This window comes from Chrysochloris asiatica, unplaced genomic scaffold (assembly GCF_000296735.1).
Source record: "Chrysochloris asiatica unplaced genomic scaffold, ChrAsi1.0 scaffold00030, whole genome shotgun sequence".
Lineage (NCBI taxonomy): Eukaryota > Metazoa > Chordata > Mammalia > Afrosoricida > Chrysochloridae > Chrysochloris > Chrysochloris asiatica.
The window spans coordinates 12,836,009-12,849,071 of record NW_006408548.1 but is presented as its reverse complement, the minus strand read 5'-3'; the positions used below and the strand labels follow the sequence as shown (position 1 = coordinate 12,849,071).

The following is a 13,063-nucleotide window of genomic DNA, read 5'->3' as shown; positions in this document are numbered from 1 at the left end:
ACCAATTCAATGGCACATAACCACCACCGCCACCACCAACACCACCACCACAACCATTACCACCACCACTGTGAAATGAAGAACATGTATTATCACAATCAGCTTCCATTCAATGAGTTTTTAGTGTATTTGAATTACCTCATCTGTCATGAGAGTTGCTATTGACCTTCCAATTTCATGATACTGTGGTGCCTTTCCTGCTGGACCCAGTAACAGAAACAAAAACCTTGGAAATATAAAAACACACAGAAGTACAACTCACATTAAATATAAAGCATATACACTTATAACATAGGCAATCATAAAATGTCAAATGAAAACAAAAAAACAGTACTGTATTCCATTCATCTACTGAAAAGAGACAGCAACTGTACTTAGACTGAACTCCAAAACCTACTGTCACTGAGTCAATTCTGACTGTTTGTGACCTCCTAGGGCAAACAAGAACCAATCCTACCGTTTCTGAGACTATAAATCTTTAAGGGAGCAGAAAGCTTCATCTTTCTCCCAAGGATGAAATAATTTTGTAGATTGGGGACCAACACATTTCCCACTGCACCAAAATGGCTCCTTCACTCAGACTGATCCAGATCACAAAACTAAGAAAAGTATTGCACGCATAAGTAACTTTCTACCAAGTCATCACTTCCCAACTTCTTTAGGGTAAAGTGGTAATTAAGGAATTGAGAATTTTACACTTAAGTTCCCATTTTTTATATTCTTTGGTATTAAATAAATAAATCTAGCCTATGTTGACAATTGAGGTGCCCTGGTGATGTGACAGATTAAGCAATGGTTAACAGTTCAAACCCACTAGCTGCTCTCCAAAAGAGAAAATGAAGACTTTTTGCTCTGATAAAGAATCACTGTAGGGAAGAGTTTTACTTTTTCCTATAGGGTCTCTGGTAGCGTAGTGGTTACGAATCGGGCTGCGAACCTTAAGGTCAGTGGTTCGAAACTACCAGCCGCTCCGCCGGAGAAAGATGAGGCTTTCTACTCCCGTAAAGATTTACACCCTCGGAAACCCTGTACAGGGTCGCTATGGGTCGGAACCGACTCGAAGGCACTTAACAACAACAACAACAATAGGGTCACTAGGAGTCAAAGTTGAGTCAGTGACAGTGGGTTTAAATTTACAAGTATGGCGTTGTGGGGTTAATGCACTGGGCTGCAAAGTTGGTTTGAACAAGGTCAGTGGTTCAAGCTCAGCAGCTGCTCCTAGGAAATCCTATACAGGGTGTCACTATGGGTAGGAACTGAATCAAATCCATAACACATAACAACAACACACACACATACATACAAAAAAAAACATGATCCCTCCAAAACAGGTTAGTGTTGGTAAATGCCGTCACAAGTCAGTTATAAATCATAGGTTTCCGAGGAGCTAGTGGATTTGAACCACCAATTTTGTGGATTTCAGTACATTGTTTATCCCACAACCTCACACCAAGAACCCTCAAAGTATGGCTGTGGATTAAATACTCTAATGAGGTTAACGTAAGGTTTGAGTCAACGAATGTCTTTGGTAGGAGAAAGAATTTTGTTTCTAACACCAAATATAACATCAAACTTCACAGTATGCTAATGACAAGGCCAGGAGTTCAAACTCACCAGTTGTTCCTTGAAAACCCTATACGGGGTCACTATGAGTCGGGACTGATTCGACGGCACTTAACAACAGTATCAAGTAAAGAAATAATTTCATAGATTGATATACAGTAGAAAGACAAATACTTCTTTGCATTAAGTATGAGTACAAATATTTTACTACACTAATAACAACAATATAACTAAGTAAAGAGGTATCACTGAGTCAGAACTGACTCGATGGCACTTGACAACAAACAGAACATATATACCTTTCTACCTGTACTGATAACAAGGATATAACTAAGTACAAATGTGTCACTATGCGTCGGAACTGACTCAAAGGCACTTGACATCAAGCAAAATATATACACCTTTCTATTTATACTTAGGCAAAGTATTAGTCTTCCTACTTTATATCAATCTATGAAATTATTTTCTTACCTTAATACTATTGTTAAGTATCCTCAAGTCAGTTCAGACTCATAGCGACCCTGTATGGCGTTTCCAAGAACGGCTGGTGAGCTTGAACCACTGACCTTGCAGTCCAGCACATTAACCCACAGTGCCACACCAGTACTCCCACTGAATATTATGCTGTTGTTTCATTAAGTGCTGCTGAATCAGTTCTGACTCATAGCGATCTTATACAGTCAGAAAGCCTTTCTACGACACCATTAATTCAACTAGATAAGTAAAGCATCTTAAAAATAAGCAACTACATTTCCATTAAGCTCCTATTACTTATTTTCTATTACAAATAAAGTGTGAACTATTTAAAAAGTGTTCACATTTAAGTTACATTTATACAGTTAGCAGCTACCAATGCCTATTATCCTTTGCAACTCAACTTGCAAATAATTTTTTACGGCCAATTTTAAAGTTTTATTCCTTTTGTATATTACACAGATTTAGGCTAGGATAGAAAATGTAGTTTGCCCAATTCAGAGGCATCATTAAATTGATATGACACTATAAGGTATTATTAACCTTATTTTCCAAAAGAACCTTACAAAACTTAAGTGAGGCTTGACCTGTCTCTATCCGCCCCACAAAAAGTTATTAAAAGGCAAGCAAGGATTCAAATCCATTCTGACTCAAGTGCTTGCAAAGAACATTATATATTATGTCAAAAATGACTGTTTTTAAACCAAAGGTCTTAGTATACTAAACTTTTTATAAAGGCATAAAAGCAAAGTATTTTTTTAAAAGGATGATTTATTTTTCAAGTTCCAGGGACATTAACAAAACTCTTTGATGTTCTAATACTCAAAGTAATTGATGCAATGGCTGAACATTTAACTGCGAAAATGATGCTTTCAAAACCTGAAAAGAAGCTAGCTCAATTGACAAAAATTTTAGGTTTTGGACATGCTGGGAAAATGTGAGTGGGGACCGACTCTTCACCTCGTAGGAACAGGAACCTCAGTCAGCCCAGAGAGAAGGACAGCAGGAGCCAATCTCACAAATGCAATAATAGGTCTTTCCAAAAAGTCCACTTCTCCCACCAGAACGTTGGATGCCTCTGCTCCCGTGGGTATTTTTCTCATGAAATTCATGTCGACCTATTGACAAATAAGTAACAATTTAAAATATTTTTTCACGGTATTTATATGCTTATTTAGAAAACTATTAGAAAGAGTTTAGCTTTTTGATTTGCGAATCAAAACTCGTAATTTAATGGATGTATAAATACCACAATTTTTACAAATATAAAGAACAAGGAAGCCAAGTACAAAAGTGCAAGCAAAACACACCTACTAAACAATACTTCAACTCTTTTAAACTGTGATATTTACTATGTCAGACAACTAGATTATCAAACAAAGAAGCTAGAAATTTTTTCAATGAATATAGCACTATTCATTAAAAACTATTACAGACAAAAATATAGTCACAAACTCACAAAATAAGTACATGAAATTATACACAGTACTAAAAGTATTCATTTCACAATTATCTACTATTTAATCTCATAAATGAATTAGTCCCTTTATATTGTATATATTTTCATAAGCCCCACTTTTTAGCATAATCTAGGAAATGTCCAGTATTTTTTGTTGTTGTTAGGTGAGAATCATTTTTACTTCAAACTAAAAATCAATAGACTCATAATGCTATATCATACAATTTAGTTGTCTGTGTATAATTACAAAAGAAAGGTAACAAACATGATGCCAAAATATGGAATTTATCATGTATATGCAATCTCACACAAGTCACTAAACAACCACTTACAGTGCTATCTATGAAAAACAAAACCAGCACTTACAGCGGGCCTCTTGAGTCCCACACCCAGTGTGCCACAACTACAGTGCCAGGAGGCAGACTCCTGCCCAACAGGAGACAAGGAGGTGTATACAAGAGTAGGCCAAGTGAAAAAAGTCAAATTGTGACAGAGGAACCAAAATAAGCAGCAACTGCCATGTCTACAGGAGAACCACATGTAAATCTGATTAACTTATTCACTAACAAAACTCAACTGCAATCTAGTTACTGCCCACTTTTAACTCATCTGAGAACCAGGCACAATAGTAGAATTCAAAGGCCAACAGGCTTTCTATACAGCTGCTAGTCCTCACAGTAAGGCTCACTCTAATTTTGGAGTATGAAGCTCAAATGATCATTTACCCTCTCTTTTTCTAAAAGGTGACACAGGGACTTTGCATCATGGAACACAGGATTTCAGAAAACTCAACCTTGATTGAAGTAATCACATTTATTAAAAAGTTAGACAGTGGATGCAAAAATATTAAATTATTGAGATTATCCTGTAGCAAATGAATACTATCTAAACATTGAAATGTAACAGACTCCTGGTGTGGCACTGTAGGGATCAGCACTGGACTGCGAACCATAAGGAAGGCAGTTCAAACCCACCAGATGCTCCTCAGAAACCCTATACAGGATCGCTATGAGTCAGAACTGACTAGATGAGCACTTAACAACAACAAATGTTCAAATAGCCACACAAAATTCAAAGTAGTGTTATAAAACACACTTCAAAAAATCCTACTGTAATTAAAAGTTGCTTTTGTTTCTCTCCTATTTCACCTAAATACTTATCAGTAAAAATAAAAATTCATAGCAGAGATGGCTGATGGGGTTTATTTAAATCCATGCCTTTACCTATCCATGGGGAAGCAATGATATGCTTCCCAGACACATTCCACAGAAAGTACTGACACCACAAGACAGTAGTAATTCTGGGACCGAATTACAGCCCGGGAAAGGCTGAATTGCTAGTGTTGTAACATCATTCCCAGAATTAACCTTGCTAGTGGTGGCAGCTCCAGAACAAATTACTGTAGTAGTTCACATAGTACTCAAGCTTCACGATTATCTATGGGTAGGTATAGATGGAAATGCCATATTACTCACAGGTATATGTCAGAATTTCTAAAACTAGTAAGCATGTAAAGTTATTCAAATTGCTCTGAAGTTAATGGCAACCATTCTCACATTTTCTGAATTCAACTACATCAACAAGATCAGCTAAGGTATAAAAATAGCTTTAAGAAAATATACTATTTTTAAAATGTACTGAAAATAACTAATACCACTAAGTTATTTCGGAAATCCTATGTAAAGCTCCTATGAATCAGAACCAGCTCTGCAGCACTTAACAACGACATTAATAAGGCCACAACACAACGTTATTTTCTTATTAAAAGTGACTATTAAATCATATATAGTTAATTACCTTGCTGAAGTCAACAGTACTATTTTCTCTGCTTCCTCCAGCTCCATTACCTTTAATTTCGCCACTTTTATTATTGTCCAGGTTTCCAGGTGCAGACTGTGGAGAGGCCAAAACACCTATATTTAAGACAAATCTCAAGTTAGAAAACAGAAAATGTGCCTTGTCTACTCATATCCTGAAAGTGAAGGTTTAAAAGCAAATGTGCAAGAAAAAAAAAAAAAAAGTGCTAGGTGTTAGTGTCACATCAGCAAAACTACATCACCATTTTAATAATAAGGCTATAAAGTTTAATATTTTAAATAACAAAAATGTAATTTACAAAAATGGTGGTCTTTTGCAGAAAGGGAAAAAAGTGAGTAGGTGAGAAACCACAGAAAAAATGCCCTACTAAGTCTGATTATACTACCAATCTCATGAGAATTCAGACTTTCAACCATTTCTTACATATGAACGAACTACATAGAGCATAATGCTGCCAAAATATACCTTGTATGCTTATACCAAAACCAATATAGATTCTCTGGCAAACCCTAGTTTTTAACTCAGAAAATTTAACTGCAACAACTAACTACACGCAAGTCATCTATGTTAATAGTTGCCTCAAGAATTTTCATTTTTCTGAGTTATTAACTATACTACCTACTGTCATTATGTCTAAGAAATAAAACTTCAAAATGTTAACAGTAAACATTTTAGCAATACTGAGCAGAAGATGGGTTTTATAATCAAATAGATCTATGCTGAAATACCCACACTTTGCCAATGTGCAGCTATGTGTCCTTCAGTATCACTCAACACACAAACCTACTAAACCTAATAAACTTGCTTCGATAAGAAATGAGAAATGTTCAAGTGTTAGTATACTCATCACTACAACCTAGTGATCCACATAAATTCTCTTAAACTGTTTCGTAATTACGTCCTATAAACTTCCAAGCTAACATCTGTAGGCAGGTTACAAAATTTTAAGTACATCGGATACACACAATGCATCTAAGGGAGAGTTTTTAATATATTTTAGAATACAACAAGCTTGTAACTAATGAAAACTGAAGTGTCAATTGGGTTTATAGTTAACCCAACAATGCAACTTTGAAGAACTTGTGATATCCAATTTCTCAGCTGAACATTTAAATTTGGTTGTCACTATGACCCAAACCTCTCACTTTAAAGCAATATGCTCATTCTCGGGAAAAGTTTTAACAATTGTGAAATAAAAACTGTTGCCTAAGACTTAACTTGTTTTTAAAATTTTTCTAATTTTCACAATTTTAGCTTAGCACAGGAAAGTTACTAAGATCTCTCTTTTTTGACCTTGGTCACTAAACTTCCAGAATTGAGTCTCTTCCTTTATTACCATACTTGCCCAAGGAGGGGAAAACAAGTGAGCCAGTATTGTGGAGTGGCTTGCACCAACCCCCTAACCCAAATGCACAAACAAAATGAAGAGCATCCTTAAGATCTTAACGGCAACTCTAACTGAGCACCAAACACATGCTTCTAAGACCTAAACACAGATATTCAACCTGTACATGGACTGGTATAATTAAAGGACTACATAATGTATAATTTTCCAATAAAGTCCTAACAACCTGGTTTTTGGAAAAGTAAACTGAGGAGAAGGCTATAGGGTAAAGTAGGAAAGGGAAGAAGAAATGATGTGGAACTCAGAACTGGCAAATCTAGAAATAGCACCTAAAGGCATCTAGTCAGTTCCGACTCATAGCGACCCTGTATAGGGTTTCCATGGAGTATTGAGTTTGAACTTCCGACCTTGTGGTTAGCAGTCCAGTGTTTATCCTACAGTGCCACATTTGGATTTTCAGCCACTTAGTTTAGTTAATTTAATAATCCAAAACCTTTCCCTTTTTCAAAATTGGCACACCAGGTGGAATGTTCAAGAGTTTTCCATCATTACCCTCTCTGTATATTCCTCCCTAGCCTCAGCTGAGTTACAGCTTTTTCTCCAACAATAAAGCAAGCCCCTCTACTACAATTCTTGGTATTCAAGAATTAAATGAGTAAATTACAAATAATAATGCTATCATTACTATGGATGACTAAAAAGGATCACATTAAGAAAACAAAAGCATGGAAAAAAATTGCCTATATGAGACCAAACGATCAACCTAAAGCAAATATTAAGAAGGGGAGTGGGATGAGATAGAGAAACAAGATTAAGAGAAATGGAACAATCAAGACAAATAATGAGAATGTGGTCACAAGACGGAAAATGTAACCAGTATCAATGAACAACATGAAATGTTGCTGTTAAGTGCCATTGAATCAGTTCCGACCCACAGCGACCCTGAACAGGGTTTCCGAGGCTGTAAATCTTTACGGTAGCAAAAAGTTTCATCTTTCTCCCACAGAGCAGCTGGTAGTTTAGAAATGCTGACCTTACAGTTTGCAGCCCGATTCGTAACCACTACGCTACATGAATAGGAACTGTTAAATGAGAACTGATTTGCTATGTAAACTTTCACCAAAATGTTCAATATTTAAAAAACTAAAAAAGGGGCAAAATACATGCGAGTGCATGTATATGTATTAAATCAGTAATGGGACTTAAATTCATGCCCTGATAAATCTATTATCTTGCATTTACATTTTTTTTTTTTTTTTCTGAAGCAAAGCAGCAAATCTAACTAGAGTAAATGTTCATCAAATATATCAGTTTTCTGTCATTAACCAGGGCAAGAATGAGACTAGCACTCACTATTGGTCCTAATGACCCACTCACAAAATCTGTGCTTTCTGTCCCCACAACCTATGCTTTTCGGGTCTGGAGATTTTACCAAAAGGAGTAAAGAATACTCCCTGGCCACTTTTAACTTCATATTCCTCTTGATCAAACAGGTAAATCAGAGAGCTAGGTGGTGTGAGTGCTCTTGATTATCAAAGTAAAATTGAATTAACATTACATAATGGAGGTAATGTGCCTTATGAGTGGAATCCAGGAGATTCCTTAAGATGTCTCATAGTACACTACCATACTCTGTGATTAAAGTCGATGTTAAACTAAAGCAGCTCAATTCTAACATCAGTACTAGAGATCCAGACTCTTAATAATGAAGTTTTGGTTTTCCCCACCAGGCAAACAGCTGAGATGCTTGCCAAGGGCAAATGAAATATGGAACAGGTTGTGGAAGAAGGTAGGTCTTAATATCAGTTATGGTCACATGGTCTCCAACTGGAGGTGTGAGTTCATATCCCACTTCTGACACACTGTGTTTGCAAGGTTGTCGGTTCAAGCTCACCAGCTGCTACGCAGAAACCCTACACAGGGTCACTATGGGTCAGAACCGACTCAACAGCACTTAACAACAATGGTCACAAGATGACAGTTGCAGAAACAAATATTGCTAATTATTATGAGTATTTTTTTCCTTGTATCAAATATTTGTGTTTTGTTCATTTATAAAACATAAGATATAAATGGGGTTAGTGCATTTTTGGTTGTACGCATGCTAATTTTAACATATATTTAGACACAAAAATGACTTTATAACTGTCTGCATTTAGATATCATGTATGGCTTGAGATATATATAGGTGCTAAGTTGACAAGGGGTGGGCTGTAATAGCTAAGATTTTGCGTCTCCCTGGTTTGCCCGGGATTCTCAGTGGTTTGGCAGCTAAGAAAGATACAGTCATCCCTGATGATGAGATCTGCTATGAGCAGCCAATTAATTGAACGATTCCTCAGGGATGTAGCCTGCTTTCAATATAATGGACACATGGGGAAAAAATTCTGAAATCAGTTGTTGTTGTTAAGTGCCCTCGAGTCAGTTCTGACCCATAGCAACACTGTATAGGGGTTTCCGAGGAGAAGCTGGTGAGCTTGAACTGCCGACCTTGCAGTTCAAACAACTTTACAGTCTGGCACATCAACCCACAGTGCCACACCAGGACTCCATGAAAGTAAGTTTCCTCAATGGTGTAGACTGCATTCAATATAATGGATACTTGTGAAAAAAAGTTTGAAATCAGTAGTAGTTTGGATAGTGATTCTCAACAGGAATCAAATTTTATTCCCAAAGGACATTTGAGAATGCCTGTAAATGTTTTTGGTTATCACAAATGGGGTTACTTACTACCAATTAGTGAGTAGCAGTCAGGGATGCTGATAAACATCCTACAATGCACAGGCAGCTTCCAATAATAAAACAATTATCTAGCCAAAGTAGTAACATAACAGTGCTGAGTGAAAACAACTGAGTTTGAAGGAAAAAACAGTTACAAATGCTAAAAATGAGTTCACATCTTTGCATATAATTGTTGTTGTTGTTATGTGTCGTGGAGTGGTTCCAACTCATAGCGACCCTGTACAGTGTTTCCAAGGCTGTAAATCTTTACAGAAGCAGAAAGCCTCATCTTTCTCCCGGAGAATAGCTGGTAGTTTTGAACTGCTGACCTTGAGATTAGCAGCCCCATTCGTAACCACTACACTACCAGAGCTCCTTTTGCATATAATTATTGCCCAAAAATAATCAATAAGAATGCTACTTCCTCTTTTATTCTGCATGTGTAAATTATGACCCCATGACATTGTCTTTCTCCAACGTGACATTACACTTCAAGGAAACTCAACTGAAGCTTCTAGGCGCTATAGCACCAAAGACAATTGAAAAAATAATTTATTGTAGACCCAACCATATTTCATTAGCAATTGCACACCTTCTATAGATGTCTTCTCAAGCAGTAACTATGGGCTCTTTCTTGTCTTTAGAAATTCCCTCTTCCTTCCATTTTAATTTGTTTTCTTCAGAAAGATTGATAAACCTTATGACATACTTCCACAGAGGAAAAAATAATCTTAGCTGTTTTCCTCATTTCTCAAATGATTGCCTTTTATCCCCTTAACATGGTATACAAGCCAACATGAAACAATAGGTCCAATCTTTCCTACATAACATTTTATAATTTTCCTATATAAAATCTTCTTACTAATATAACAGCATTGATAAAGCAATAGATGCTCAGCTGCTGATCAACGTGATATAGGTAAAAAAAATAAATCATTTTTATTCCATGGAAAATGGTGATTTTCACTGTCATTTTCATTAGAAAGAGTACTGATTATTTCTAAGTATTTTTTCTTCTTTTGTTCAGTTATCCTCATTATTATATACTTTTTGTGAATGAATACAATTTGTAATGAAATACTTTTAATTTGGTTGCATGTAGGCCAACTCCCTGCTGGTCATTTAGAGTGTGATTTAGCATCTCTACTCAGCTATAGTTTTCTGTGTGTGTAAAACAGGGATAACACCAATTTCAGTGCATTACTGTAAGAATTAGAAATATGATATATAGAAGGCTATGTCTGAAACAAAGTACAAAACAATGTTAAATATAACTAGATCATAATTAATGTTATATCTAAGCCACAGTTTTACTTCAACATGTTAAAGAGGTTGGCCATATATTTGTAGGCAACACAGCAATTCTAGTCAGAAGATTGCAGTATTATTTACTAGTTACATAAATTAACTTTTTACTTTACTCACCAAAAGGTACTTAACGTTTCTGAGTTTCTGAAAATGGGTATATTCACCTAACTTACACAAACTTGTATAAATACTTCTCACTGTCATTGAATCAATTCTCACTCATCATAATCCTATATAAGACAGAGTAACACTCCTCCTTAGGTTCCCAAGACTATAAATCTTTACAGGAGCAGACAGTCCATCCTGTCACCCATGGAGATGCTGGGGGTTTGAACTGCCAACTTTTGAGGTTAGCAGCCCAGTGCTTATCTCACAGCGCCACCAGGGCTCCTTAAATAGGCTAATTGAATAACTAAGTTGCTATTAACTAATGTAAGTGCTAGATATAATCATTCTTAGGGGAAAATGTGATAAAACAACTAATTAGCACTAGTATATGGTACACATTGATGCTTATAATAAAAACTAAGTGAGTAAAAAAAGTCCAGTGGGAGGATATAGAAACATAAATGCACATCTAATGAACATTTTTAAACAGTCATTAATTTATAGTACTAGAATGAGCTATAATAAGCCTTTTATCCATTAAGAAATAATTTTTCTAATTCACATAAAAAATAATATCCTAACTACAACTAAAGGTACTCTATTCCTGAAAATCTGAAGATAAATTTGAATTAAAGATAGATATGGCCCTGAGTAAAAGATGACTTAAGTCTATTCCAAAAATAAAATACTAATCTTGGTATAATGATTCCAGGCAATCATCAAAGAACCTCAGCTTTCTAGGAAGCAAAATGAGAAAAAGAACATTCAATCTTTGCCAGAAGACTAAAATGTACTTAAATTCCCTAGAGAAAAGCACCAAACAGATGAAGTGGACGACTCATTATAAATCATAAACAATATGTGTTTATTTACCTTATGAATGTATGACACAAAAGGAAACTCACCATTTAAAAAAATCAAGGCAAATTAAATAAAAATTTCTGTATTCTTTTGAACCATTCAAATACCTTGATATCTCAAATTTCAGTAAAAAATGTTGTAAGGGCTTAAATTATGTGTAGCCTTTTTGTAACTTAAAAATTTTAAGTAATTCTATTTTTCTGTAATACACTATAAAGAAAAAAACATGCAGAAGGCAAAACAAATCATAAGCTTTATCTACATATGCTGCTCAAGCTATGTGCTGAAAGGCATTCCAAGTGCAAGTGATCCAGAGGCAGAAAGCACCACACATGGAGAATTTTGGATAGTTGCCTGGAATTATGTCAACATTTTCCTCAGTCTTCTGCTCCTGGCCTTTCAGTGCTTCTAAGTCTTCCTCGGGTGGATGAATTACTACTGTGGGAATATCATCACTGGCAGGTGAAACCAGTAGTTCTGGGGCCTGAATCTGACTCTGTTGAGAGCTTCTGGAGGTCAGGCGACTGATGCTAGGGCTGGAAGGAGGGCTGTTTTGAGGGGTGGGTACTGGGGTGGTTGACCTTGAACCTGCAGGGGTTCCAGCTCTTGAAGCAGGAAGAAGATGACTGAGAAGAAGAGATAAAGGTGATTCTCCTCTCAATGAAAGGTTTGAGGCAGACAGACCTGTTCGCAAAGAGTGACGGGAGGCTGAAAGGCCTTCCCCTAAGATAAAACAAATAAATGAAAAATGATAAAGTTCACTGTGAAAGGCAAATAGAGATACAGAAGATCAATTTACTCTGTAAACTGCATGCTTTAAAAGCCCAAAATTCAAACTTCGTGCTGTGAAGATTAGCATGGCTATCAGGGCTTTTTTAAATGTTAGAAAGTCATCTAACTTTATTTAAATTAAGGGTGTTTCACAAATAAAAATGTTAATGACTGATGATGGAGGGACAATATCCTGTTAGAAATTAGAACGACAAATATTGTGACTCTTTGAAAAAGGCAGTATCAAAGCAAAATTGCTGCTTAAATAAGTGTTAAGTACAAATAAGAATATAACAAAAATAATCTAATCAACAGAATCCAAACCAAAACTTACCAGCACTAATAGCCTATATTCATCAGATTTTTCCTATATTGTACCAAACACCTATATATAAATTCATTGTCTTTCATAAGCAAAGTCCACATTAGCAATACCTAGTAGTTGTGTAACTTAAAAATTATAATGAAGTATTTACAGCATTACATCAGTAGGACATCACCTACTGATGATCCTTTCAAGTACAGTTACAATTGTTGTTAAATGCCTTTGAATCGGTTCCAACTCATTGCGACCCTGTATAGAGTTTCCAAGGAGTGGCTGGCAAGTTTGAACCGCTGACCTTATGGCTCAAACC

General features: G+C 35.9%; 1 protein-coding gene across 4 annotated transcripts in view; it reads right to left on the bottom strand.

Annotated features, from left to right (window-relative positions):
- The window catches only part of SLC4A7 (solute carrier family 4, sodium bicarbonate cotransporter, member 7), a 126,082-nt gene that overhangs the window by 43,503 nt on the left and 69,516 nt on the right, over positions 1–13,063 (bottom strand). For 3 of the 4 annotated variants that reach the window (XM_006851609.1, XM_006851610.1, XM_006851611.1), the window contains exons 7-10: positions 12,012–12,380; positions 5,294–5,409; positions 2,998–3,155; positions 139–226 (exon numbers count right to left, since the gene is read on the bottom strand). In XM_006851609.1, coding sequence (XP_006851671.1) covers positions 139–226; positions 2,998–3,155; positions 5,294–5,409; positions 12,012–12,380 — 731 coding nt within the window. The remainder of the gene's footprint in view (positions 1–138; positions 227–2,997; positions 3,156–5,293; positions 5,410–12,011; positions 12,381–13,063) is intronic. The other variant, XM_006851612.1, reaches the window with a different exon arrangement.